The following is a 27,687-nucleotide window of genomic DNA, read 5'->3' as shown; positions in this document are numbered from 1 at the left end:
AGTTTTTTCTCAGTCCCCTCTAAAATCATGCCGTGTTATAATGATATGGGGTTGCAGGTGGAGGTTATAAAAAAGGCCTACCTCCAAGGCGAGGTGGAGTTTGAAGACCCTGAGGAGGAGGAGGAGATTGGGGAGGAGGAGGAACACGATGCCGCCTCCCCCAGGAACGTGGGACACAACATCTACATTTTGGCCCATCAGGTTGGCTTAAAGGGACTGTATCAAGGACGGTTCACCCAAATATGTGTCTTATTTTCCTTTGAGTGCTTTCAGCCTCCTGTTCTCTGCCCTTGGTCATGTAGCTGGCACGTCACAACAAGGAACTGCAGGTGATGCTGAAGCCAGGAAGCTCTGAGGGAGACGAGGCCTTGGAGTACTATGCCAAACACACCGCCCAGATAGAGGTCAGGACACCACTTTGCAATAAAAATGTTGGGCCTCTCAAATCTTTATTGAACATAATGACCTTTCTACCTGCCCTCAACCGAACAGAAGACCTTGTGCTAGCCTGGAGCCGAAGTAGCTAGTCTAGTGTTGTGACTTGACTCTCCTATTACGCCTCATGACTTAACCCTGTGGTGCCATGTGAGGCCCACAGCCCTGGAGGTGACTGTGTGTCACTGGTACCCCTGTATGTCCCCCTTCAGATAGTGCGCCATGATCGCACCATGGAGGAGATTGTTTTCCCAGTACCCAATATATGCGAGTTCCTGACCCGCGAATCCAAGCTGCGAATATACTACACCACAGAGAGAGATGAGCAGGGTAGCAAGATCAACGACTTCTTCCTCAGGGCAGAGGACCTCTTCAACGAGATGAACTGGCAGAAGAAACTCAGAGGTAGATCGTGGCTCTGTTATATATTCATGTACGTAGAAAAAAGAGAGGATTCTACTACCTTTTGACTGAAATAGAAGATATGTGTAAACATTGTTTAGCAGCTACAAAGTGGTTTGACTTACTAGCTATGTCATGGTATTAAACTGGACTCTTTACTTTACTGAAATATATATCTGGCTATATATATATATATATATATTATACTGATATAATGTATATCAGGCTGTGTATGCTTGTGCTTGTGGTCTTTGCATGTTTGTGTTTTGGCCCTATTACGTGATTTGATGTGTTTCCACTGTCAGTATGCAGGGGCTTTCCACATCCTTTGAACCGTGAAGCATCTATATCTTTATGAATCAGAACTGAGAACTATGGCATACTTACACACTCACACGTACACACACACACGCACCACATCCACACAGACAAACACATGCCCACACACGTACACACTTCATGTTGCAGTCAAAGTCAAAAAAGTCCCTTAGTCTGTTTCCTCTTTCCCTATAAAACAAGAGTGAAACAGACGTGACCTGAGAATAGCTCCAGTGAGCAGGCCTTGGTGTCAGCTGTGGGTTGGCTTAGAGGGAGGGAGAGGAACTACAGTGAAGACAAGGTCACAGTGAACTAACCTAAGGTCCTAGTCATGTCCTCTGTTTCATCCTGTTCCCTGATGAGGCACTAGTATCAAAGCTTCTTGTAAAGAGTGCTGTTGTACTGGTCATTAACAATACAAAACCATGGTATTACTAGCTGTATAAGTAATATATTATTGACCTCACAACAAGAAGGATTTCATTTTACTAAGACAATAGTTCAACCATCTGTCTTCCTCCCCCCCTCCTCCCTGCCCCCCTCCTCCCCCCAGCCCAGCCTGTGTTGTACTGGTGCTCCCGCAACATGTCCCTGTGGAGCAACGTGTCGTTCAATCTGGCCGTACTCATGAACCTGCTGGTGGCCTTCTTCTACCCTCTGGAGGGCATCAGAGAAGGTCAGTCACCCTAACCCAACTCCTCAACCCAGTCCCAAAACTTGAACCTCTGACCCATGACCGTGAATAGAAAATGAACAACTTCTAGGTTTACTCATATATGATTTAGTATTTTTAAGGACTTTTCTTACACATTTTCATATATATCTGTATATTTCACAACACCTTGCAAAGAATCTGTATGATTATCTTGGGGTTATGAGTGCTGGTATTTATGAGAGTGACATTTCTCATGTTGACTTTGGAGATCATATCTCTATCTCACTACATCTAAGGAGTCTGTGCATGTCTGTGGCTCGGTTATCCTGGGAACTGGGCATTGTATGAAGTTAAAATTTGCCAAGTGTGTTGCTCAGGAACCGAGGATGTGCAGAAGTAGTTTGGATGAGCCATTTGCAACAAACTATTATACATATTCAGTATATATGCAGCTATGTTGCACTGTTCTGTGTGTGTGTGCATCTGTACATGGGAAGAAAGTGACAGTGTGCATACCTCTGGCGTGGTTCTAAAAGCATGAAGATGTCTTAGGGATCCTGACCTGTGCTCCCCTCCCATCCTGTCCTGAAGCAGGAGGGATGGAAATGAGATAAGAGCAGAGGAACTGGGGCCGTTTTTCCTGCCGCCGCTTGATGAGCAGCAGGTCGAAGCCACGAAGCTAAAACGCACGACACCACTTGTGGACAAAACAAGAGACAGATGTTGATGCAAATTCTTTTCTGATCCTTCACACGCATCAGACATGTCCCCCAGAAGCGTACCTCCGTAGGGGGCCCGTGTGCCTCATCAATCTTTCAACGGGGGTATTTTTAGAGGCAGCTCTGTTATGTAAGTGGCACTTGTCATGTGACCTCCACAGAGATGGTTGGAGGATTGAGGAGGAAGGAGGAAGGAGGGGCAGTTATCTCTCCCTCAACCACAACGGCCTTCCTCCCCTTGCCACTGACCCATTTTCTCCTCTGTATCGTTTCATCTTTCATCTTACCTTGATCACTTTTTCTTTATCCAAGTCCTGTTCTCCCCTTGCCCCCTGTCCTCCCTCACACACGCACAGTACATGTAAAGAGTCACACGCAGTATTAAACCCTTGTTTAAGGCATGGGGCTATAAACAGAAGCAGTAGGCTGTGTGTGGCCTGGTTATGGGCAAGGACCAGGGTACTGGGGGCTGGTTGGCCACTCAGTTATATGAAACCCCCTGATGTAACCCTAATCCAGGATTTACCCTGGGTTCAAGGGGAACGCCAGCTAGGCTTTTATTAAAGCCTGGCTCAGGAACAAGCACACACGCTTACACTCCCACACGCACACACACAGGCATACTTTTGGGAGTTATGTAACCTGCTCTCTGAGTTGAAAGTCCTGATGTGAGTCCTGGGGCCTGCCTGCTAGAAAGAGGGAAGTATGCTGATCTCCAGGGCTAAGCTATGAACTGCACAGTCATTCTGCCAACAACAGTGAGCTCACAGTCTCATTCTTCCTTCTTGGTAAACCTTTCCCATGATGATAATGGGGAATGATTTTGATGAATATTTAGCTCTAAAGAAGACATTGGAGAGTTGTCAGCCTTGCTGATTTTAGCAATGTGGACGTATCCTATTTAGAAAACTTTTTTTATGAAGGTGTGTGTGCCTTTTCTAGGTATACTGGAGCCCCACCTGTCTGCCCTGCTATGGATAGGTATGGTGGTATCGCTATCCATTGTCATCGTCATGCCCCAGCCCCTGGGCATCCGGGCCCTCATCCTTGCCACCATCCTCCGCCTCATCTTCTCCGTGGGCCTGGAGCCCACCCTCTTCCTGCTGGGAGCTTTCAACGTGAGTGTGACTTCTCACGTACTCTACACCTCCCTGTGTGTGTGTGTGTGTGTATGTGTGTGTGTCTGTGCCCTCTGCAGTCTTTGCAAACTCTATACCTCCTCCCTCTCCCAGCCAGTACCCAGGGTACCAGTGGCGTCACCCACTGGTTTACCAAAAGTCCTCCCTGGCAGCGCCACAGCGCTTGGCGGGGTGCGAAGTGCGTCACTGAACACTAGAAACTGACACACACCACCCCTGTAGCCGTCAAGAGGGATTTGGAACCGGGACTTCAGACTCCTAACACCAGACCTGCTCCCTCTTTCATCCTTACCCGCCCACATGAGTCCTTAACCAACCCCCCACCCCCCACACACACACAAGTGTGGACATACCTATCCTTCTGTATAATGAGCTACTAACGCTGACCCAAGCCTCACCTCCTCGTGTGTTATTAAGCATCGGCTTACTAACACGCAGCCATGAACATTCGCACATTAAATAATGAGTGTCTCCCACTACTTTCCAGGTGTGTAATAAGATCATCTTCCTGACGAGTTTCGTGGGGAACCGAGGGACGTTCACGCGGGGCTACAAGGCTATGGTCCTGGACGTGGAGTTCCTCTACCACCTGCTCTACCTGATCATCTGCAGCCTGGGGGTGTTCGTCCATGTCTTCTTCTACAGCCTGCTGGTGAGACACACACAGTGTATTCTTGCTAACAGTATACATTAAACACACACACGTCTTGTTTAAACACTGTAAAAAGGAGATTCCCACAAGTGTCTTGGAACCCTGGACTTTGGTCGGGTTGGCAGGAAACACCTGGGGCAGAACCTGCTCCTGAGTCAGCAGAATTATGAGTCACTCTCCAAACCACAGGTTCTCTCCTCCAAAGTCTTTCCTATGAACAGCCTAATGGTGCACACAAGGACAGCGTCTATATAGTGTGTGACTGATTCTGTTGTTGTTGGGTAGTTGTTTAGGTGTTGGATGATGTGTGTTGGTGTTTCTGGGTTGTTCTAAAATGTCTCCCTCCAAGTGCCAGGATGGTTTCCATTCTCTTCTCTTGTTGATATTTCCATGTAAATGATCTCCGGTTGAAAAACACTTTAACTGAATAGAACAGCAAGAGCTGTGGAACTTACGCAAATTTTGCTCTGAGAGTGTCCACATTACAGGAAGTGGGTTATCCCAAAAAATCATGGCGTTTTGTAGTAGCAAAATTACAAATTGGAGTCAGCCGCTCCTCTCCCATCACCTCCCTACCATTATGACTAGTGTCATCAATGACAAGTCGATGACTCTTTACAGGCTGCAGTAAGGGATCTATACCCACAGATGGGAAGTAACAAAGTACTTTTCTGGTATCGGTACCGTACTTCACTATTTATTTTTCTGGCAACCTTTTACTTTCACTCCTTAATTTTTTTACACAAATATCTGTACTTGTTTACTTCTTCCATTTACACAGGAACATTACTTTAGTTTTAATCTGTATTTGGTGCCATGATCAATATAAATTCTTGTCATTGCGCACCTTTTTTCATTTCATGGCCATCACGCACAGAAAACGTAAGCTAGTCTACGTATGTTACAAATATCTACCGTAATTTTCGGACTATAAGCCGCGCCTTTTGTCCCATTTGCCGACACTGCGGTTTATATAACGGTGCGGCTAATCTATGGATTTTTACGGTTAACGGCTAACGATTAATAAATGGGAGCTTCCTCAAGCAGCCATCTCTTTCCCGACAATCCCCTCTGTGCATGAACCCTTACATATGGTAATTAAACATTAGAACACCCGCGGCTTACAGTCCAGTGCAGCTTATGTACACATCATTCAATTTAGCTGCTGCGGCTTATATAACGGTGCGCCTTATAGTCCGAAAATTTCGGTACAAATATTTTCCTCCTTTTTTTTTGAAAGGTTTTTAAAAAAACAGTGTCTTGTTGGTGAATCTGTTTTGGAAAAAAAAAAACGTTTTGAATAGTAAAAAAATAAAAAAAGGTCCTTATTTGTTTTAGAAAAAGATAAATTATGGTTTAAATAATAATGTTTTTGAATTTGTTTAAAAAACAATGTTTACAAAGGTTATGATGAGTGATGAGTACCAACCATTTCGCGAAAGAATCTTACCTTCAAGTTTTGTCAGACAGTTTGTATGTTGCTTCTTCAAATAACTAATCTGTGCCCTATTTGACCAACTAAAACCAATGTTTGTCCAGCTGTCTCACCATGTGAATGGATCCTAGTCGTTCATCTGAAGCCTCTTCTCCCCCCCCCCAGCTGTTTGACCTGGTGTACCGGGAGGAGACCCTGCTAAACGTCATCAAGAGTGTGACCCGTAACGGGCGCTCCATCGTGCTGACGGCTGTGCTGGCTCTCATCCTGGTCTACCTCTTCTCCATCGTGGGCTACATCTTCTTCAAGGATGACTTCATCCTGGAGGTGGACCGCATCCCCAATACCACCTCCCCCACGCTGGGTGAGGACCCACCCAGCAGCGCATCATCGTCCCAGTTAACCCTCTACAGACTGACAGGACTTTGACTACACCAGAAGGCCCTACATACAACAAGATCTTAGTCTCCTATTCACACACGCACTTAATGGCTGTTATTTGATATCTTTCAACTTTATGTGACTTGTGTTTCTATTTCCATGGCATATCCTGCTACCTGTTTTTGTTAGACATTCAAACTGAAAGAAAACATGAGGAACTAAAAACAAGATGAAAGCCTTCTGTCTTCCTCAGCTAGAGTCTGTCTAGGTCCTAACGCTGCCTCTGTCCGCTGCCTCTGTCCGCTGCCTCTGTCTGCTGCCTCTGTCCGCTGCCTCTGTCCTCTGCAGAGAACGGAGGGAGCATGGCCAGTGAGCTGCTGTCTAGCAGTGTGTGTCGTCCTGACACTGGAGAGAACTGCACCACCGCCGTCCTACAGCAAGGTACTATACGGCTGCACTCTAGTCTTCTTCTACATCCCCCTGCAGCGAGATCCCAGAGGTTTGAGGGGTTGTATCTCAGAGGCCCACTACTCAATGTTAGTGCTTCACCACCCTTCCTCTCTGCCTCTCAGCTGTACCGTGGTTCCATCCACAGAACCAGGGTGAAAATATACAGTTTCTGTACAACTGTGTTGTCACCTTTTAACCTGCAAATAAACGGGTAAAAGAGATGGTTCAGATGTGCTCTCCTTTCCAAGGTCTGGGCTTGCATGTCACCGGTTAGGTGACTTTCCATGTGAGTTCTTGCGTTTCTGTGTGTGTGCGTGTCCCTCACCCTCTGCCTGTCCTCAGACTCCTCAGTGGACCAGGGGGAGGATGACGACAAGGAGAGGACATGTGACTCTCTGCTCATGTGTATCGTTACCGTGCTGAGCCACGGCCTGAGGAGTGGAGGGGGGGTCGGAGACGTCCTACGAAAGCCCTCCAAAGAGGTATTGTGTGTGTGTGTGTGTGTGTATGACAGTGCAGAGGTTTAACAGGATGCCTGTGCCAGCGGGATGTTTGGGTCATGTAAGTTGACGGTAAGCACGTTGCCCTCTCCTCTATTCCTCTCCTCACGCCACAGACGTTTGGAGGGTTTCCTTGTAAACAGCCCAGTTGCACAACCTTCTCCCTGAGTAGGAATCAGGCCAAAAATAGCCTTCCTCTGAAACAGTCCTAGCCAGCGGCTGACGACAGTGAATGTCTACCCCCGTTCTGTCATACACACATCACATGCAACACAGAGCCACACAGAACCAATGACGAACTCGACTTCCTAGATATCGTCTGAATATGTCTCACCATAGGATCTGAAGCAGGGTAAACCCTCTCAGATTGAAAAGAATGTATTACAATGTATGTGTAAAGTATTTGGTCTTCAGGACTACCAGGTACTGTAGAGGTGTGTGTGTGAGTAGATTCTGGGTTATGAGTGCGGTTGTGTAAGCACTACTTTATCACTGTAGCATCTGTTGTGCTGCACCTGGGTGCTTGTATTTCCCATAAACACCAGTGATAGGGTGGATTACCCTAAGCCCTGTTAGAACCTTTTAGGCCTCATTCAGCATCAACAGGCCAATCCTCTTATGTTATCCCACCATGATCTCACAGGCGGACCTCTTCTCTAAGTGTGTCATTAGGTTAGGCTAAACTATGTGTTGATTTTGATGATACAACAGGACACCTATATGTCCCACCCCAGGTTCACAATGCATTGAAACATGATTTGGGATTATTGATGATGAGCTCACGGAGAGCAAACAGAACTCCTAAGCTTGAATATCGTCTCTCCTCTCCAGGAACCCTTGTTTGCTGCGCGGGTCATTTATGACCTGCTGTTCTTCTTCATGGTCATCATCATTGTCCTCAACCTCATCTTTGGAGTCATCATCGACACCTTTGCGGACCTGAGGAGTGAGAAGCAGAAGAAAGAGGAGGTCTTGAAGACGACCTGCTTCATCTGCGGTGGGTGGGACACACAGCTTATGTGTACAAAATGGCTAGTTTGTGACCAGCACTCTTCTGCTGAGTGGATGTGAGAGTGGTTAGAATGTGCACACAACCCCATGAGTAAGCCCAGATTGACACCTGTAAGGGGTGCAGAGAGAGACCTTGCTGTGAACTAGTAGATCAGTATTCCTATCCCTCCTTTCCTTTTCCCCTTCTTTGTCGTCACCCACATGCTTCACTTTTCCTCAAAGCTTGACCTTCCAGCTCGGGCTACCGTCAACTCTCTTCCATTGGCTCTCTCTCTCTGTGCATCTCGCTCTCTGTATGCATGTGTTATTTTGTCTCTCTCCCACTGCCCAGACCCTGTGTTGCCATGTGTGCGTGTGTGTGCCAGGCCACTCCAGCAGTCAGGGCCAGTAGGCGGCAGATGGTATTAAGCTTGGTTGAGTACAGAAGGCCATCTCTGACTCGCCTCTTGAATAAGCCTGACCACAGGGGGAATGGCTGTATCCATGGTTTCCGGCAGGATGAGATGAGATACTGGGTTGAGGTCTAAAGGATCAAGGCTACTAGAGAGATGCGTCCTTGCTGACATGCATGAAGTGATGTACAGTGAGCACCAATAGCACTTGAAGGAAAATGATCTAGCAGGATGGCTTCCATATTCCAATTTGGTCTTCTCCAAAATCATTGGTTGGCATTACATCCTCATGCAAGACAATGAACCCAAATATTCTGCCAGAGCAACCAAGCAATCTTTCTTGGCCAGAAAGTGGCAAATTCCTGTCTGGTTAAGTCAGTCATTCAATCTAAATACAAGAATGTGTTTTGCATCCAAGAGAACTTGATACCAAAAGCCTCAGAAACCAGCTGAACCTGAACACTGCTGCAGTCATCATTGAAAATACCCAGCAGTCACAAATGTGTATAGGTCACAGGCGTCAGGTAAAGGACGTTGACCAAGTAGCGAATATGATCATTTTACATACTGTCAAACTGTCCACAAACATTTGTGTCGTAAAATGTATGAAACATACTTTCTAAATGTACAGGGGAGTCTCCTTCCAGCTCATGACTTGGCAATACAATCAGGCATTTCTGGAAACATGATTTGGGGGAAGCAATTACTGGAGGGTAGACAATAAGTCATGTCTGGTGCCCCACCTCTTTCCGCCTGAGGGAGATAGAAGGGAGGAATTTCAGAATCCTCAAGAGTTGAATTGTTAAACTCAACACTTTGACTGGGTCAAAAGTGCATGTTTTCCTGGAAGTTGCTCATTCCCCATTTCTTGGAAGGTTTTAAAGCAGCACTTCAAGTTAACCAACAATGAGGCATACATTTTGCAATGGCTGTTATAACAGTAACATTGAACTTGAATTACTTGTGATCCTAAGCCCTGTGTGTGTGTGTGTGTGTGTGTGTGTGTGTGTGTGTGTGTGTGTGTGTGTGTGTTTGCAGGCTTGGAGAGAGACAAGTTTGACAACAAGACAGTGACGTTTGAGGAGCATATCAAAGAGGAGCACAACATGTGGCACTATTTGTTCTTCATAGTCCTGGTGAAGGTGAAAGACTCCACTGAGTACACAGGTCCTGAGAGCTATGTAGCAGAGATGATCAAGGTGAGACACATACACACACACACTTGCTCACTTGTATAACAGAGAAATGGGTTAACCTTCTCCCCATGTCAGAGGACAGTATGTAACAGGTAATGTGACCTGGCAGGGCGGAGTGGATGCACATAGGAGAGTAGGTCATCTGGGGTAGCTACAGGTCTGGAGGGGGGGGACACAGGGCCACAAAGTTGTGTTATTTAGTTATTCAGTCATGTCCCTTGACTACATGTTGACTTAAACTGAAAGGGAACATAGAGCCTCTGTCTACTGTCAGCACCTGCTGGAAATTCCCTGTGGATGCTGTGTATGTGCCTTGGCTGCGCACAGCGAGCTTGTTCGTTAACGCCTTTCTGGTGTGAGGTTGGCCCATAAAGGGTGTGTGTCTAACTTCACGCTGCCTCAAGGTCAGAGTTCAGCCGGGTCAGGACACATTCAGACATTGCGGGCGTGCTTAGTCTCACTGAACTTGTATGTATGTACACACACACACACACACACACAGCAGCACACTCATTCAGTCAGTCACCCCCACACCTTGCACAGATGTAAATAACCACATTCACACATACACTATGCCCTACTACTAACACGCACACACATTTGATGATACAACAGATTTAAATCAAACAGGAAGACAGAGAAGTAGATATGAACATGAGTCGCTGCCAAACTGCCCAGACAGATAAGACTTTGACTACAGTTATAAATGAATGGATCATGGTGTGTGTGGGTTGGGGGGAGGTTATGTGTGTGTGTGTGTGTGTGTGTGAGTAGTTTCCCATATTGTCTCAGTTGTTATTTTAGTTGCAATGATGTCATAGCAGTCTGTTCAGTCTGCAACGCCTCAAGTGCTTGTGTCCTAGAAACACAAATACTGTAAAAGGAAGGAATCCAACACTTCAGACTTTTCAAGACGCTACTCTTATTGCCTGGAACCTTAGAAATATGAGTAGGCAGAGATAAGTATTTGTATATTTTTATATGTAAGTAAGTAGAGTAAATGCAGCTAATTTTCCAAACTAATGATCAGACAAACATCTCCAAACCACAGATCTTGGACCAGTTACAAGCACCCCACACACCCTCTAAATAATATCTATACCTAGCCCAACTCTCACCTCAGTGTCTGCAACCCTCCTTACCATGCAGGAACACAACCTGGACTGGTTCCCTCGGATGCGTGCAATGTCTCTTGTGAGCAGTGATGCGGAGGGTGAGCAGAACGAGATCAGGAACCTGCAGGAGAAGCTGGAGTCAGCCATGAGGCTGGTGGGCAACCTGTCTGGGCAGCTCACTGAGCTCAAAGAGCAGGTATGTTTTGGTCATTTTATTTGTGGTGGGTGTTGTGTCAGGGGAGTGTGGGTGAGTGTATAGGAAAGAAGAATGTGGAGTGGAGTGGACGCCGTGTGGCTTACCACACACAGCTTAGCCTTCTGACACCGGGGATGTGGGGAAGAGGGCCCAAACAGAGTCTGTCCTTTTCTGAGAGCAACACAACATAATGATATACTCACATACACCCTCTCTATCTGCCCCCACCCCCCCTCCCAAGATGACTGAGCAGAGGAAACAGAAACAGAGGATAGGTCTGCTGGGGCACCCCCCCCACCCCCCCCACATGAACGTCAACCCCCAGCAGCCAGCGTAAGGTCCAGAATCCCCTGCATGAACCAGGAAGCCGCCTTGCACTGCCTGGACACTTCTGACCGTCCCTGTGGTACACAGAAGAATGCCAAAGTGTGTGATTGCAGTCACAGTAGTATGTTTGATTGAATATTCAACTGTATGTTTCACTTCGAAAGGTCCATAGAAGTGGTGTGTGCGGTATGTGCTTAATTATTGTCATTGTGTCTGAGTGTGTTACTCACTGTGTGCATTAACGTGTGGATGTGTGGTTGTTCATAGACATGAGAGGAAGTGGCCTGTTCTCTAAGTTCACGTACTGGCTTTCTGACTTTCAAATGCCTTACTGTAAGATGTCTTTTTAGCCTCGATGCCTTCTTCTTCATCTGATTCACCGCTTTGACGTGTGCCAAAGTCCTGTCATTGTGAAGGAGGGATTGCTCCTATTCAGTGGCCTTGAACTGGGGGAGCTTGAAGCCTCAACATTGCACCAGTGCTGAAATCTGATTGTAGTCGAGTTACTTGAAATGTTTATGGTGGCTTTGAATGTAAAATCTGTCAGGAAAACAGCAGGTCATCATGTCTTATGTATGAAGAGAGATTAAACCACAGTTTAACTGAATTTAATGTCTAATAATGACGAAATGAGTATTTGCGTTCATATCAAGAGTTCATAAATCTGAAGAAAATGAATCTTCAATATTTTCTACACTAACTATGATCCATAAATGAAACAACACTGTACCATCCCTCTCCTGTGAGTTATGTGATGAAGCTGCCAGCAAAGTTAGTCCATAAAGCCTCAAATCTCCATCTATCCATTTAAATAATACCCTTATAGTTTTCCCTTCCACCGTATGTTCAGATATGATGTCACACTCCAGTTCAGAAAGATGCCATGGTGTGTCATAAAGTGTCTTCTTGTCACCTACCCTTCAGAGGATGGTGTGAGGGGCGTGGCACACACAGAAGCAAGCACTGTATGAAGAATGGATGTTAGGTTAAGGTCTTAGGTAGGCCTGTAGTGTTTTGACAAGTGTTAAGGAGTCACTCTAAAGGAAGGCATGTGGTACATGTCCAGTCACATATTGGGAGCACACCACACACGGAAGGAAGACCATGGAATCTTCCTGTTTTTGGATATGTTGGCACTGAATTATGTCATGAAAATCTAATATTTTATATACATTCATTTATATCTAGACCCTCAGCACTGATCATTTATGTTATATATGTTATATAAATATTATTTTGCCTGTAGCACAAGAATGAATGTTTTCTTATTCAGTCTACGTATGAGAGGCCGGTATGTAGTTTGATTGCCGTGTTTATGTAAAGAAAACCTCTAGAGTATACTAATAGGATACTCATGTCAGTCTTTGATACTAATATGATCTATATTTTGTCTTAAATGTACATTCCATTCTTTAAAGTCTGTTTTAATAAATATGTGTGAGAAAGCCGTCCTGGAAACGCTTGCTACGTTTGTCATATATTTTGAATCTTATCTTGTACTGTCAGTCATTAGTGTCTGTCAGTGGAAAGCTGGTAGTGAAGCTGGCGAGGGTTTCACATGGCTAATAAGAAGGGGATGAGGTGTCACCAGTGGCCGTGATCCAGATTTATGTGTTATTAAATGTTTATCATGTGATGCACAGAAGTGGTTATCCACTTATCTAAAAGAGTAGTGGCATTCATTCCTATGCTGGCCACTCCAATTGTAGCCCATAATGAACGAGAAGGCTTGCACTGAGCAGGAAGTGAAGGGGGAATGCCACCAGACCATGTGTGAAATCTGTAGGCTTGTGGCATCCCTCTAATGAGGAAGTACACTGGCCTTTACTATGTAGCATAAGGTAGTTATAATTACATTAGCAGAAAAGTGGATTTAACAGAGAAGACTGTCCTGTCCATAGACACAACAGGAATGGTGGGTCACTTCAGATTAGGCAGTGGGTGCACTGATGATTTGTTACCTTTAGTCTGAAGTCTGACTTCCATCCCTATGGTGACAAGCCTTAGAGCGTTAGATCTGTTACCACATCACCTGCTGTCAGGTCGGTGTTCTTTTAACGTTAAAAAAGCAACAGTTTATATTTTAAGATTACATAGGGCCAATCAAGTATTGTAAGTTGTATCAAACTGAAAGAGGAGTGGTACTGTGGAACTATCTTGATTTCTTTGCTTACTAAACACTAAGCACTAGGCATTGCCATTCTGGGAAACTATCTGAAAAAAATACTTGTCTGATTAGAAACAACGATTATTCAGGTAAAGCATTTGCACCCCCAAAACCCATCTGCCCATCAGACTGGACAAGAACAAAGTCCCATATCTTGTCTTGAGAGAGGCAGAGTCAAGCAAAGGGGGAGACAAGTTTCAGTGTTTCAAAGACCCTGACCATGGTAAAAAATAGTGTGCAGAGGAATTGCTGTGTAATAAAATGGTATATATTAAGTATGAGTGTTAGCAGTACAGGTCAATAGAGAAGTGTGTGAAGGCACAGCATGGGGTGGGGGATCTTGCAGAGGGGCTGTTGAATGTTGTGTTCCCAAAACACGATCAATATAAACATTTAAGTCCAACCGCCCCCATACCAAGTGGCACTTGAGTAGTAACTGGTAGACTACCACAATAAAGTGTAACTATAGCAGTTCCTATGTAACTCCAATGTCATTATTAATAGTATTGCTATGTAGTTAATGTAACCTAATGTAAAAGGTGCCAGAGTTGTTTATTAAAACTAATCCGAAAGCTCATTATTCAATGCAATGACCCTACTGTCCATTCAATTCCAGGTTCCTAGTGTAAGGAAGCTGGCAGTAGATGGCAAGTTGGCTTGTTTTTTTGGTCTACCTTTGATGATCTGTAACTTGTTTTCTAAGAATGTTGCAAAAACAAGTTCAGGAAAAAAATCTAATGAAATAAGGTTTTAATGTGTTTAATTGGTCAAATAATGTCCATGGGGATTTCCGTATTATTGACCGCATTCCAAACACTAATTCAATAGTTCAAGATCTGTCGCGCCACTGTATGACGTTTGCCCCTTAGTAATATTGAATTTGTTCAATGTTTGATCTGTTTCCTTGTATTAAGAAGAAAACTGCAGAATTCTTGGAATATTATTGGAAATACTCGGCTGAATCGTTAGAAGCGTTACTGAACGATAATAACAATGTATTGATAGCCTGGTTTTCTAGCATGTGTGGAAGAGCCAGTCCTCGAGGGAGGGAGTAGCGGCCGGAGAGGGCGCGCACGTTATTGTAAGCCGTGTACTGGATGTGCCCTCAGCCAGCTAGGGAGGCCATGAGCAGATCAACGTGACAACCGGTGTGGCTCGCGACAACAAAGCAGTCTGCCTTCAAACACATTGCCTGACAGGTGCCAGTACACAGCAGGTTCTCGCGCAAAATAAACCCGTGGTAGGCCTACTTGTAAACATCCCATGGGATGCATAATAACTATTCTGGTGTCCTATTTGTATGCAATAGCCTGTAGGCAATTGTGAAACTTAAAACAAAGCATATTTTGGCGCATAACACGACTTCATTCAATGTTGTATGTGCGTTGCTGACATTCAGTATTATTTCTGAATTATAGCCTATAGAATGTGGACATTATGATTAATGAATCACGATTGATTCAACGTGTAATATTTAGATTCAGATCCAACCGATCCCACGTTTTTTGGGGTATCCTATTGTTCTTAGTTTTGTTGGTGTTAAAAAAAAATAAGATCCTCATGTTTTCCAATAGATTACCGTACACAGGCAACAAAAAACAACCTGCCTTTCGTCAAGTTTTTCACAATTGGCTCATGTAAAAGTATCAATAAATGAATCATGGTACGTCCTAGAATAACAGCCTACAAAACAAGAATGGTAGTTTACTAACATATTTTCATTGTAAGGTAAGCTAACACTATAATAAAATCATTGTATTTAAATCTAATGGGCCTATCCTATTTCATTTGATGCAACATATTTATAATGTCCCATCAGTTAAACCAGCGCATTGGGGAGAATGTGATGCTCGTCTTATCAGTGACAACAAGATGTGTGTTAGTCATTTTGGATCTGCGCTGCACGTTCCAAGGCCGTGGTGCTTGGAGGCTTGTATCCATACAGTTGAGCATGGTGGTACACGGGACCGGCTAAACACCGCCCTCCGGTATGACGTACACAGGCGTCCGCCCATAGATCCTCTTTTTCAGTAGAAAATAGGCTGTCCTTCTTTCGAGCAGACAGTGCAGTTCAACACGTGAGCCTCATGTGACAGAGGTAGGTCAGTCTGAACGAGAGTCAGAGGGTTTATTTAACACGTCGCTCTGTCCTACCCCACTTTCCCAACACGGCACCAAAGAGTATCTTACTGCAAGCGCGGGACAACGGCTGGCTGTCGACGTGGGGATAGCCGGAAAACTCTTTCATTCACCTTATCATAAGAAATGACAAGAATGCAAATAGAAATAAGGATACATTAATAATCTATGTGGAAATATTTTATCAATTTTTAAGGACAACTGCTTGAGAACTTCTGATTACAAATCAATAAGTGCGTATGCATTCTTATTGATTGGATTTGAATTTTGCGTAATTCGGGTAAAGAGAATGGAACGGATTCCTAGTGCGCAACCTCCTCCTTGTTTGTCCAAACACCAGTCGGCAGAGCTGTCCGAAATGCAAGGGTGAGTTGACGCAAAATCTAAGGGATCCCTGTTTTGCGGCTGCTATGCCTCAACTGTTTTTAGTAGTAACTTCACCAAGCCTTTAACCCATTCTTGTTCTTTCTTGTGGGTCTTCAGGATGGATTTCCCAATGTATGTATATAAACCCAGACGAGGAATGAAAAGAGGAGAGGAAAGCAAGGTTTGCAAATATTTTTTATTTATTACATATTTAGGTTTCAGGTTCTATTTGATATCATTTTGATATCAGAGTTTTACTTCAAAATGTAGGCCGACAAAATGTACTGGTTGTTAAAAAAAAGTTGACCTATTTTACATTATGATGTAACTTCTGGAGCCCTCCCTACTGTAGCATACTGTAACTGCTGCTTAACATTACAGACTAAAATGGTTTCATATGAACTAAGCTCATTTTATACCTTTTGATGTCAGCAGGAGACATACAAACTGCCTCACAGACTCATTGAGAAGAAAAGGCGTGACAGGATAAACGAGTGCATTGCTCAGCTGAAAGACTTATTGCCAGAACACCTGAAACTCACGGTAAGTTCAAATCAGGGAGTGACACAACTCCAGAATAGCACTGCCCATAACTGACAACATTGACATCATGTGGCTGGCTGGTGAAATTACAACACAGTCTAATTTATCTGGTGAAACAAGTATTTTGAAATTAGATTTCTTTTGGTTTCAGTTTGGGTTTCACTGCACATTTAATTTTTTAGATTAAATAAGCTTGGCATGTTTAGTATATTTCAAAAAACGAATGTAACTGAAAATCTGCTATAATAAATAACAATATCTCAATTATAACACGTCTCATAGAGACTCCAGAGTAGTTCCACTGTTGTTGTTGACTTTGTTGTTGTTAGAGTGTAGAGCCACTGCGCTGCTAAGCTGCACGTGTACGTGAGTGTGTGTAGAATTAGACATGAAGAAATGCTGACAGTGAGTGTCTCTCCCATAGACTCTTGGCCATCTGGAGAAGGCTGTGGTTTTAGAGCTGACGCTGAAGCATGTGAAAGCCCTCACCTCGCTGCTGGAGCAGCAGCAGCAGAAGATCCTCGCTCTGCAGAGTGGCATGCAAATTGGTGAGGGAGAGAACACACACACACACGCACACACACAGTGTGGGTTAGATCGGGAAGACAAGATGCAAATCATTATGCAGAGCACACATACAAGGTGATTCTGCAGAACTGTATGTAAATGTATGGTGATGTGTACATATAGATTATCTTTAGCCCCACCTATTTTAAATTGAGGTGACAAACCATAGCTACCATTTAACAGGACAACATGAGGAAGGCTTCTTTCTGGAATTTCTAACTGCAAACTTATTGTGACTGCATATCGGTTACGAGTCACACAGAACAATAACATTTAGTAAATTATCCTCAATAAAAAATAGCCCAACACTGAACTTCTCCCGATGCTTCTGGAAGTCGTTTTTGAATGTTGTTTTGAAATGTGTGGTTGTTTTCCTGTGTGCAGACCAGCCACCCCCCAGCCAGGAGAAGAACGAGGAGATGTTCCGCTCTGGCTTCCACCTGTGTGCAAAGGAGGTTCTCCAGTACCTGGCCAATCAAGAGGCTGACAGTGATCTGACACCCAGCCGTATGATCAACCACCTGCACAAGGTTGCTGCTGAGGTCCTCCAGGGTCCAGTCCGCCCCAGGACCCCGCTCGACCCCAGAGCTGAGGAGCCTGCCCACCACCACCACCCTGCCCCCAAGGAGAAGCTGGCAGGGGCAATGGCACCCAAGCCCAGTGAGGGTCATGGCAGAAATTGTGTGCCTGTCATTCAGCGCGCCTACGCGCAGGCAGGGAGTGAGCAGAGCGGGAATGACACAGACACAGACAGTGGCTATGGTGGTGAGCTGGAGAAAGGCGATGCCGGGGCAGCAAGACCCTCTTACTACGGGCAGGAGAATGAGTTAAAGAGGGCACTTGGCGAGAGGCGGGGGGCCGTAAAGCAGGAAGACAACGAGCCATGCCACAAACGCCAGCGCGTGGAGTCGTCTGAAGACGAGTCTCTGTCGGGCGGGGAGTCTTCATCCTCCTCTTCCTCCAGCGGCCACAGCAGCTACATGAGCATGTCCCCCCACCAGGCCGCTGCACCCCACCCCCTCTGCATGCCATTCTACCTCATCCCCCCCTCAGCCGCCGCCTACCTGCCCATGCTGGAGAAGTGTTGGTACCCAGGGGCCATGCCCATGCTCTACCCCGGCCTAGGGGCCTCTGCAACGGGCATGGCCAGCAAGAGGCCTGCCCAGCTCATGATGTCCCCACGGGGGGGCTCTCCTGCCCCTCTGCGATCCCAGACCCCTGTGGACTCCCCTGCCCTACTCCAGGCACTAAAGCAGGTACCTCTCCTTAACCTGGAAACCAAAGACTGACAATAGAGTATAATGTGATCAACAGTGTTGTTGAACATGAACTGTTCTGTGGAAGGGAGACAGATACCGGTAGGAGAAGAAGACCATTACCGGACAGTCCGATCCCCCGCCTCAGACCTCCCCCCTGGTCCTCACCTCAGAAGGCCAGAAGACTGAGGGAGAAACAGCAGGGGTGCTTAGAGAGCAAGGAGGGATGCGTCCCACACACAAACCTTCAGCCAATGATGGATACTCAACTTAAACCTCAGAATGTTGTGGCTTCATGACCCTGAATGCTGGGTAGAATTGATCTGAACCTACCCTTTTCAGACACACACACAAACAATTGTTGAATGTAACAGAGAGGAAATCCTGCTGCTGTTCACTGAGCACCTGAATCAGATAAGGCATTGCCATAGAGATACATCGTCTTTGTAACTCACAGCAAATGTCAACAGTAACCTTTCATCCCAAAGTTACATACCCTATTACCATCACTGAAAAAGCCCTTTGACCAGCCCCCCCCCCCCCCCCCCCCCCCCCCCCCCACTATGACTAGCACCCCCACTGTGTACTAGCCAGGTGCCAAGGTACCCATGCTGTCATCCATCACCCAGTGTTGATGCTCGAAATACTCTAACATTTGCAGACGTTTAAGATGGATTCTCTGTAATTATTGTTTATACACTTCTTGTACATCTCTATTTTTGATACGTGTCCTAGCACTCTGACCTGAGGGAGAGCACCGGAGTAGAGTGGACGGCTGTTTTGTTGTGTAACTCAGAAAGCTTGTACATATTGTAGCACTGTGCTGGACCCGGGTCTGCGTTTCTCAGCATCTGTTTCTGCTCCAAACCTGGTGTTTGTTCATGCTGTTGCCTTTACTTGTGAAAAAGCTGTAGACCTTCTTTTCTCAGATGTTTGATTACTTGTACTTGGTATGAATACTGGAGTCGGAAGGAGTGGCAGGAAAGTGAATGTAACGTTTTAAACAGAAGATTAGTTTTCTATAGAAAGAGGTACTTGAGATTTTGTATTTTGGGACCTACAAGAAAGACGTTTGATGTAAATATTTTGTCTATAAATGTTGATATACATTATATAAGCGTATTAATAAAGTATTTTATTTTCTTGTGGAAAGCCTACCTGTTCAATTATTGGTCCTGAAAGAGAGTGAGTGAGAAAAATAGTGTGTGTGTGTGTTTGAGAGAGAGATACATGTACTGTAGAGCTGACAGAGTGCATGTAAATGGGACATCTAATCCCCCCAGATCAAGTTGTGTCACTGTACCGCAACAGCCCTGTTGGGGGGAACACTTATGTAATGGAAAGAGCTCTGAGCTGAGGAGGAAACCAGGCTCAGTGCTGCTGCCCCTGCGGCTGTGGGTGTGTCATGGCCCCTGCCTGCTACACAAAACACACACACACACATGCAAATATACAATGTCCCTAAAGAATATGTGGGTAATTGTAACAGCACATGCATTCTGTATAAAGTCATAAGAGACAAATTTATTCATATAGAGACCTATAACTTTTAGTCCTTCGCATTCACCATGAGACAATGCACTGCTGGTTGAAATCAGGAACACTTGGTAATGCAGCAACCTATCTAGTGTGAAGTTTGTTGTACAATCAGCAACTCTCACAAAATGTATTGACAATGTGTTGATGTTTACATTTACAATTTGACAGAAATTTAGTTTGTGTAAGCCGTCATCGGTTACCCTCTAGACATGCTGCACCTTACGTATTATGTTTAAAACATTGAACACAAAGAAGGTGATTCGCAGAAAAGAGCTGACACTAGAAGCTTGTTTAATGCATCTACATCTGATGGACTCTTGACTGTAATGTGTGAGTCAATGAGTTTGTCAATGTGAATGTCTGTGTGCATCCAGTTCATATTCTTATCCTGTTCTCTCAACCTGATGAACCCTCGCAGACTGATCTAGGGAGACAGATGGGTGAACTAGTCAACAGGCAGGAGACCAACAGAGATTTGGAAGTATGGTACATTAATAGACCACGCCACAATGAATAGCCTGCAGACAAGTCTTATTCAAAGTGTGATAGGGTATTATCCCAATGACAGACAAACACATACACAGGAGTCACATGCAAGGCCACACAGCAATCCTAGTGCTTGCCTGTGATTGGTGGATTGGTAGGCCACAGATGGGAAGGCTCCTCACCAGTCAGCTTCTGAGCTGCTCCTCTTAACCTGACTCACACATGCTCACACCTTCACATGGATGGGAAAAGACTGGGTTTTAGTCTATACCCTCCAAACGCACAATTAACGATACGCGATAACACATATTCCACCAAAATATACCCCTAGGATGTAGAAACAATATTGTGTATGCATCAGTAATGAGTGGATCTGGTCTAAATAGAGTTTTGAATGGTGAGGTTTGATTTGTAAGCGTGCTATAATGGTGTTGCAATGTGTGTGCAAGTTGTGTCTTGGAAAAACCTTAATAGTGCATGTGTAGATTAAAGTTATGGCAATGGGTTGAACATGTTTTCTTTTGGGGATTTTCACAAACCTTAACTCATCACATAAAACATAGTTTGGTGTATTTATTAGTCTATAGCCTTTCAATGCCATCTGCTGGGGAAACAGAGTACATGCATCACAGAAAGTTAATATTAGGACTCCACTCTACAATAAGGAGGCAATGAAAAAAACTGTTAACTTAAGTGTCTTTATTAAATTACATATGACATTTTTCAAGTTTTTTCAATTTAAGAAAAAAAGAAGAAATATATAAAACATTATTATCCTTCAGACCTTAAGAGAAAATACAACTCAATTCTTCACCCCTCCTGCCAGTCTCCTTCCCCCTATCAAGCTGCCTGGTCAAGAGGACTCTGGTCCTCCAGTGGCACTGCCCCCTTTATAGGAGGCAATGCCCTGCCTGTGAAAGGGGGGGAGGAATTGGTGCATGCGGACACTGAAAACAGGGTGGGAGGCGAGTTTCGGACAGGGGCGGCAGAGACGTCCTAGCAAACGTCCAGAGGGGCGCAAGCTGAAGACCTCCAAGGCTGGGGTGGGGCTGTAGAGGGTTGGCAGGCCCCAGGGAGGTGCCCTGCATGGGGGTCCTAGTGTGGGTCCTGGTATGAGGGGCATGGAGGTGCGAGGTTCCAGGGTGGAAGAGAGTTGGGGGTCTGATGTGCTGCAGGGTGAGTTAAGGGAGTAATACAGAGTTCTGGGTACCAGACGGAGGGGCCCAACACTGCTCCGACTTAAGCCTACATGACAAACTCTTTTCTGGGGTTCAGTGTGCAGGACCAGGGGGCGCTCTGGAGCCAACCTGCGAGACAACTTCAGAGTCGGAGTGGCATTGAGGCTCTTTAGTGTTCTGCCCACACATTCCTTTTTGGGGGATTCTATTGGTGGTTGCTTCTTTTTTGTCCCCTGTAAATGGTTCTCTTTACCTGATGGGCGGCGTCCAGAGGCTACAGTAGGTTTGTCATTGGAGGGCATGCCTGTCCGATGTGTTAACTTTAAGGCTGATTGGTTGGAGACGGGCTGAGTGGTTGGAGGGGGGTCGGGGTTGACTTGGTGTCTTGGGAGTGGTGGCCGCGGTCGTCTAAAGGGAGCACCTTCGACGAACAAATTCACCCCCACATAATGAGGCACTTCCACTGCTGCCTGGGAGGGAAAGGGATTAAAGATATGACTCAAATACACACCCACCTGATATAGATTTGCTACGGGATTGGCGTGTGTGTTTGTGTCTACATTATTCTGAGCATGTATGTGCTGTAACTATCTCCTTTCCCCACCCTCACCTGTTTATAGATGAGCTGAAAGCCGCCCGTGTAGGCCCCTGGGTCAGCCCGCCGATCAAGGATTACCCTCAGTGTGTCCAGCTGCACCGCCGGACAGAGACGGGCAGTAACAGCCGTGGAGGATGCCATGGTGGGACTGGCGTTGATCTCCAAGAGCCAGGGCCTAAGGTCTCTGCCCAGCATGAAGTCTGCCCCATAGAGCTCAAAGCTGCCCTTGCGCCCCTCCACCAGGTCCTGGGCTGTCTGCAGAGCATGGACAACAGCCTGCTGCATTCCTGGGACCACAACTGCCCCCCAGGCTGCCCCCCGGCCCTGCCCTCGCAGGAAGGCCTGGAACTCTGAGCAGGACCACATATTGTCTCCTGGCACCCCTGGGTGGCGCTGCTGGGATGGCTGGAAGTGCTTCTGGATGGAGTTGTTGCACAGATGGACCGAGCTAATGTGCAGAGAGGGATGGAGCGAAAGAATAATGATTCCATGATAGACAAAAGTAAGAGAGCAATGGTTATAAAGCAGGATCATATGATTGATGTACATTCAAGCAGCAGAACACTAGTGTCTCTGTCCCTGACCCTCTCTCCAGCTGACCTGTCCAAGGTGTGGGTGGAGTATGGCTGGGTGGAGAACCGCAGGTAGCACTCTTGGTAGAACCAGACGGTCAGAGGGTTCCAGTCAGTGACGAGGAACCACTGGCGCAAGTCAAACTTTGTGCCATGGACCAACAGTGGGCGCTCCAGGTACTTCTGCACCACCCACTTACTGTCCTTGATCAGGGAGGGGTCACTGTCAACAAGCCTCAGGATGTCATCCAGACGGTTCATACACATGATACCTGGGGGATCAGGGTTCAATATAAATGGAATAGAGAGGCCAAATCACCGTCTTTTGGGATTATAACAGCACACACACTACGCAGAGAGCCAGAGTGGAACTCACCCCTTCCCCGCGACTTGGCCCCAGGCTTGATAATCCAGATGTTGTGGAGCCCATCAGTGTCCAGCTGTGGACAGAACTCGTGCAGTGTGGTCAGCATAGCCTGGCAGCGATCCACATACTCACCTGCTCCCTCTATCAACCCACCATCACTACTCACAGGATAGGACATGGTGGAACCACTTGTGCACTCATAAAACATGCACTAAGATGTTTTTACTAAATTGCTGAAGCTCACTTTGGTGTCACCCAGCCGAAGACCACTACAAAACAGACTACAAAAGAAATATCAAAAGTGACCTGACCTGGGGTGGTATTCAAGAAAGCAGGTTATGCAACATACTGCTACAACACTGGGTGTCAGCTGGGGAGTTAACTTACCCAGGTATGTCACATAACCTGCTTTCTGGAATACCCATGGCCAATCCATTCAGACAACACACTCACTGGACAAGCAGGTAGTAGTCACGTATAAACTCTGCCCACTGTTGCTCGCTTAAGCAGGGGGGTGTTTCCATGATGACATCAATATCACTGTGATCTAAGCTGTCGAGAAACTCCTGGCATACATTTAAGGCTCTGTCAATGATTCCAGGACTGACAGTCCGAGTTCCCCTGTGCTTGTATTGTTTCCTAAGTCCTGTGGGAAAGAAGATGATATTGGTTTGGCTAAGACAGAGGATACAGAGGATCACAAATACACTGTGCACAGTCATTAAGAGTAGACTTTAGTGTTCCACTGGGTAATACCCTTAGATTCCCCTGATGCATGATCTTCCTTCATGATGTCCTCTCCCACCCCACCACTCCTCTCCACTATATACTGGAGCAAGCTGGTGCATGCAGTCCTCCTGAAGTCCTCTTCAGAGTGTCAAAATAGAATTAGAGAAGGAGAGGGAGAAAGAGAACAGGGTGATTTAAAGTAGTTCTGTGTAAAAATATTACAGGGTAATTAGTTTTAGTTTTAATTTTTTTTTTGGGGGGGGAGGCAGGAGGCTGACCAATAAAGGCATGTTTCTCATCCTCCGCCCCAAGCCTATAGCATCGAGGGAAGAAAGTGTCTGGGTCTGCAGCATCGAACCACTGGAGGTTCCTCAAGTTCAGGCACAGCCCCACCTGAGATCAATAGACAGAGAGAGAAAGACCAAAGAGACGAGAAATAAAGAAAGAGGAGGGGTTATTTAAAATAGTTCTGATACTGACTGTTCAGTTTATGTGTATAACCTGATATAAACCTTGGTAGTGAAAGTGCCAGCCTTTGCGAAGTGATTGGTCATTTGGTCCTTCCTTAATGAGTGACAGTCTATAGAATCTCTCCGTGTCGTCCAATAAAAGTAAGATGTTTCATTTCGAACCAAACGTGACTGAAATGAAATTGGATGCATGGTAAATCATATGTTTTGAATTTGGTGAATATGTAACACAGTTATGGCTTTACTTTTGTTCTAGAGAATGAACTAGAAGCTCACCAGGAGGCTATACATGTCATCAGGGTCTTCCTCCTTCTCTCCCTCCACTCCTCGGTCTGAAAGAAGAACAGTTGCTGGTGTGTGTGTGGTGAAAAGTTCTATCTTGATGAGCCTGAAATGTCAATGATCCGTCTGTTGTGACATATTGGTTGACATGGAGTACTTTACCAAGTATCATTTACCAGGTACAGAAGCATCTGACCAGTGCTCCCATTACAGCACCATCCCCATTCAGTTACGGCCATTACAGCTATTATGCAAAGTGCGTCAGTCATACCACAAGCAGGGAGGCTGCTTTCCCTTCATACGTTCACCAGTCTCCACAAACAGTTTGACAACAATTAAGCATCCAACTAGTTGCAAGAGCCTCCTCCGTTCTGAACCCATCCACCCACCATTGTCATCATTGCTGTCATCACAATCTCCATCCTCGTCCTCGTCACCATGGCAATGAACTGCTGGTTGGGAGAGCCGTGGGAGACGGCGCTCCACCCAGCCTCTCGCCCGCAACGCAGCGCGGATCACTGGGTAGGGCCCCTGCACAGAGAACACCCTTCGCAACTAATGGAAGAGAAGGAGTGAGAAGGATCACTTTTAAAAGAAATGGGGAAAGGGTCTTTGAATCTTTCAGTAATAGTAATAGGTATCTGTTGTGGGAAGTCCCTAGGCTGTCTCACTTTAACAGCTTTCTCCACCAGGGCCTTGGCTGTTCTCAGTCTGTCTGGGTTAATTACTGGAAGGCTGAGCAGACGGCGATGCCCCCTCCCCTCCACAGGGGGTGCTGGGTAAAATGAATGTAGAAATTAACACATAAATATACACAGACAAGCACACACATACATTGCAGTAGCCCAGAGTAGAAACAGAGAAGTCAATTGTGTGTGTGTGTTCTTACATGGCATGTGCTGCATCCTGCTCAAGATGGGACCATCTGTAGAAGTTCACCCTATACCGTCACGTCACCCATAGGTTCCTCTCATCTATCACAAACAAGTTGTTAAGCCACATCTTAATTACTACAGTAGCAAAACCTTTTGTGTGGACAGGTAAAAGATCTAGGTCAGGTGTATATTGAGGTGAGCTGACTTAAACAAATCCCCCCCACCCCTTCAGGGTAGAGACATTCTCTATTCCAGAGATTCCCAACCTGTGGGCCGCGGCCCACTAGTGGTCCGTCAGGGTAATGCAGGTGGACCGCCAAACCAATGAAAAATTCAATATGAAAGAACATATCTAAATATTTATGTATACTGTTGGTAATTATTATAAAAAGTCTTACTCATTTTTAAATGATATTTTGCCTTTAATTCATTATGACCGCCATTAGTTACGCTTAGAACATACACACACAGCATATATTGCATAAGCTAGGTGGACAACTTCCGGTAGCTAGCAGTTACATTAGTTCTGCTCACAATTCTTTCTTTTTTTAAAGTTCTGGTTATCTTTCCAAAATGACAAAGCACATGGTATTCCATGTTGCTGCCCTTCAAGCAAGAGGGAAAAGGGGTTCCAATTGTAGGCTACCTTTCGACAATTATGAGGTACGGTTTATGTAACTCACACAGTAAAATTAGCACTACTAACTGATTTGAGCAGAAATGTTAGCTATGCTAGCTAGCTTTGCAAGATGCACTCAATTATCTAATTGTCAGTTTGCTATCTTTAATGTTAACACATAAATAATTGGTCTGTCATATTTGTTCCCTATGGATAATGCAATTTAACATGTCTTTCTCTCAGTTTTTAACAATCTAGAAAGAGATCTCGTTGAGGGTGACCTGTTATGGTCGAGGAAAAAAGCGAGCAGGCGCACATACTGAGTGTAAGGGTTAAGAGAGCAGCTAAGTTGCTATTAGCTGTTTAGAGAAGTTACTTAACATAACCTGTTCTGGTTATTAAAAGTCAAGTTTATAACTTCACCGGAAATTCTAGACCTATTTTTTCACGGAAATAATTATCACTGTCCTGTGTAACTATATGAATGTTTGTGGTTAGCAGGTTAGTTCTCTTTACAATTACTGTGGAGCTAATGGACACTTTCTCTCAAATAAATAGTTTGGCGTCCGTGGTGTTAAACATGTGTGATATGTGCGAATTAAATGTTGTGTTGTTGGGGGGATGCAAACATATTTGAGTTAAGTGGGCCGCAGAGTGGACAAGGTTGGGAATGGCTGATTCTACTCCCTGGAAACGGTCTTTCAGCCTACACAGGAATTCAAAGCATGTATTGGTGTAGTAGGCTGTCACACAGACAATAAACAAGCATATTATACTATAATTGTTGATCAATTATAAATATTTTTCTAATGAGCATGCAATAGGGGAACTAATAAACCGACCAAAATAAATCTTATGTGGTGGGTTTCGCGTTGATTAAACCCGCTCACCTGGCCACACACGGTCCGGTCCGGTGAGTCCTTACTGTCTGCCTTTCACTCTGCCAGTGACCAGTCCACTCTCCAGTCTTGCGCAGTCCCGCCTCTCCCATGTTCCCATGGACAGTTTATTGTCACCATAACAACTGTCCCTAGGAGACTTGTTGCGCCATGCAGACTATAATGTAGCCTACCAACCAGCCATGCGTAAAAAGAAACCGGATCGCATTTTAGTTGCACCTGTAGGTGCTAAGCTCTTGTAATACATGAATGAATGCAAACCTGCGCAGACGCAGCATTCTGAGTCATCTCTTTCTCTAGACAGGACTTGATACACCCCCCAAGCATATGCTTGATAATTACCCACTGTCTGACGAGCTTTGTAATATACGAAGGCTTGATATGTTTTCTTGCATGCTTAATCATAAAGCCATTTTGACAGACATTTTCCACTAGATGGCATCCTTGCAAAGGTTTTCACTACAAGTGAGTATGTTCAAGCAAACCTTCCTTGTGGCGAAATAAAATGTGCCCAATACACCAACGCCACAATGGCCCAATTCACCATTATTGTAACACGATTCCCTAGTGTTAACACGTCAATGAGATGATATCATGCTTCTGTTAGACTTCCATTATACTAGTCTGTACTGTTGAGAATTCTATATTATCAGTTCAGCAACAGCAATGCGTCGCAATCCATAGTCTGTCTTGTATTCTTATTGGTTGAGAG

The 27,687-nt window shown here is 45.3% G+C and overlaps 3 protein-coding genes across 15 annotated transcripts in view; 2 read left to right on the top strand and 1 right to left on the bottom strand.

Moving 5' to 3' along the window:
• The window catches only part of LOC124471873 (inositol 1,4,5-trisphosphate receptor type 1-like), a 53,001-nt gene extending 40,231 nt beyond the window's left edge, over nt 1-12,770 (top strand). For all 11 annotated transcript variants that reach the window (XM_047026518.1, XM_047026528.1, XM_047026527.1 and 8 more), the window contains 13 exons: nt 58-201; nt 303-404; nt 648-840; nt 1,709-1,831; nt 3,472-3,647; nt 4,156-4,320; nt 5,921-6,119; nt 6,485-6,577; nt 6,929-7,068; nt 7,918-8,083; nt 9,528-9,688; nt 10,835-10,996; nt 11,238-12,770. In XM_047026518.1, the coding sequence (XP_046882474.1) occupies nt 58-201; nt 303-404; nt 648-840; nt 1,709-1,831; nt 3,472-3,647; nt 4,156-4,320; nt 5,921-6,119; nt 6,485-6,577; nt 6,929-7,068; nt 7,918-8,083; nt 9,528-9,688; nt 10,835-10,996; nt 11,238-11,333 (1,920 nt within the window). In that variant the 3' untranslated portion in view covers nt 11,334-12,770. The remainder of the gene's footprint in view (nt 1-57; nt 202-302; nt 405-647; nt 841-1,708; nt 1,832-3,471; nt 3,648-4,155; nt 4,321-5,920; nt 6,120-6,484; nt 6,578-6,928; nt 7,069-7,917; nt 8,084-9,527; nt 9,689-10,834; nt 10,997-11,237) is intronic.
• Nucleotides 12,771-15,554: 2,784 nt separating this feature from the next.
• LOC124471683 (class E basic helix-loop-helix protein 40-like) lies at nt 15,555-19,509 on the top strand. Of its 3 annotated transcripts, XM_047026254.1 has the most exons (6): nt 15,555-15,995; nt 16,113-16,176; nt 16,428-16,538; nt 16,963-17,086; nt 17,490-18,361; nt 18,450-19,509. In XM_047026254.1, the coding sequence occupies exons 1-6, from the start codon at nt 15,919-15,921 to the stop codon at nt 18,465-18,467; spliced, it is 1,266 nt and encodes a 421-aa protein (XP_046882210.1). In that variant the 5' UTR covers nt 15,555-15,918; the 3' UTR covers nt 18,468-19,509. The 3 variants fall into 3 exon arrangements, with proteins under 3 accessions (XP_046882210.1, XP_046882209.1, XP_046882208.1); XM_047026253.1 differs by having other exon boundaries at nt 16,431-16,538; nt 17,490-19,509; XM_047026252.1 differs by having other exon boundaries at nt 17,490-19,509.
• Nucleotides 19,510-21,203: 1,694 nt separating this feature from the next.
• ttll3 (tubulin tyrosine ligase-like family, member 3) lies at nt 21,204-27,149 on the bottom strand. The gene is made up of 13 exons (XM_047025471.1): nt 26,967-27,149; nt 25,472-25,556; nt 25,254-25,357; nt 24,972-25,137; nt 24,577-24,632; nt 24,343-24,471; nt 24,109-24,223; nt 23,858-23,968; nt 23,555-23,747; nt 23,111-23,259; nt 22,763-23,006; nt 22,175-22,610; nt 21,204-22,034 (listed from the first exon to the last, which is right to left on the bottom strand). The coding sequence occupies exons 2-13, from the start codon at nt 25,485-25,487 to the stop codon at nt 21,240-21,242; spliced, it is 2,514 nt and encodes an 837-aa protein (XP_046881427.1). The 5' UTR covers nt 25,488-25,556; nt 26,967-27,149; the 3' UTR covers nt 21,204-21,239.
• Nucleotides 27,150-27,687: the final 538 nt, after the last annotated feature.

The sequence above is a fragment of the Hypomesus transpacificus genome, chromosome 9 (assembly GCF_021917145.1).
Source record: "Hypomesus transpacificus isolate Combined female chromosome 9, fHypTra1, whole genome shotgun sequence".
Taxonomy (NCBI): Eukaryota; Metazoa; Chordata; class Actinopteri; order Osmeriformes; family Osmeridae; genus Hypomesus; species Hypomesus transpacificus.
The sequence above is the reverse complement of the archived record's forward strand: the minus strand, read 5'-3'. Positions and strand labels throughout refer to the sequence as shown.

What these genes read in the sequence shown, in the direction of transcription:
- LOC124471683 (XM_047026252.1), top strand. Translation starts at nt 15,919, where the DNA reads ATGGAACGGATTCCTAGTGCGCAACCTCCTCCTTGTTTGTCCAAACAC. An exon ending in CAGAACACCTGAAACTCACG is followed by an intron (nt 16,539 to 16,962) that starts GTAAGTTCAAAT and finishes TCTCTCCCATAG; the next exon opens with ACTCTTGGCCATCTGGAGAA. An exon ending in GCAGAGTGGCATGCAAATTG is followed by an intron (nt 17,087 to 17,489) that starts GTGAGGGAGAGA and finishes TCCTGTGTGCAG; the next exon opens with ACCAGCCACCCCCCAGCCAG.
- ttll3 (XM_047025471.1), bottom strand. An exon ending in TGCATCAGGGGAATCTAAGG is followed by an intron (nt 23,748 to 23,857) that starts GTATTACCCAGT and finishes TCTTTCCCACAG; the next exon opens with GACTTAGGAAACAATACAAG. An exon ending in TTCAGCTCATCTATAAACAG is followed by an intron (nt 22,035 to 22,174) that starts GTGAGGGTGGGG and finishes TTTCCCTCCCAG; the next exon opens with GCAGCAGTGGAAGTGCCTCA.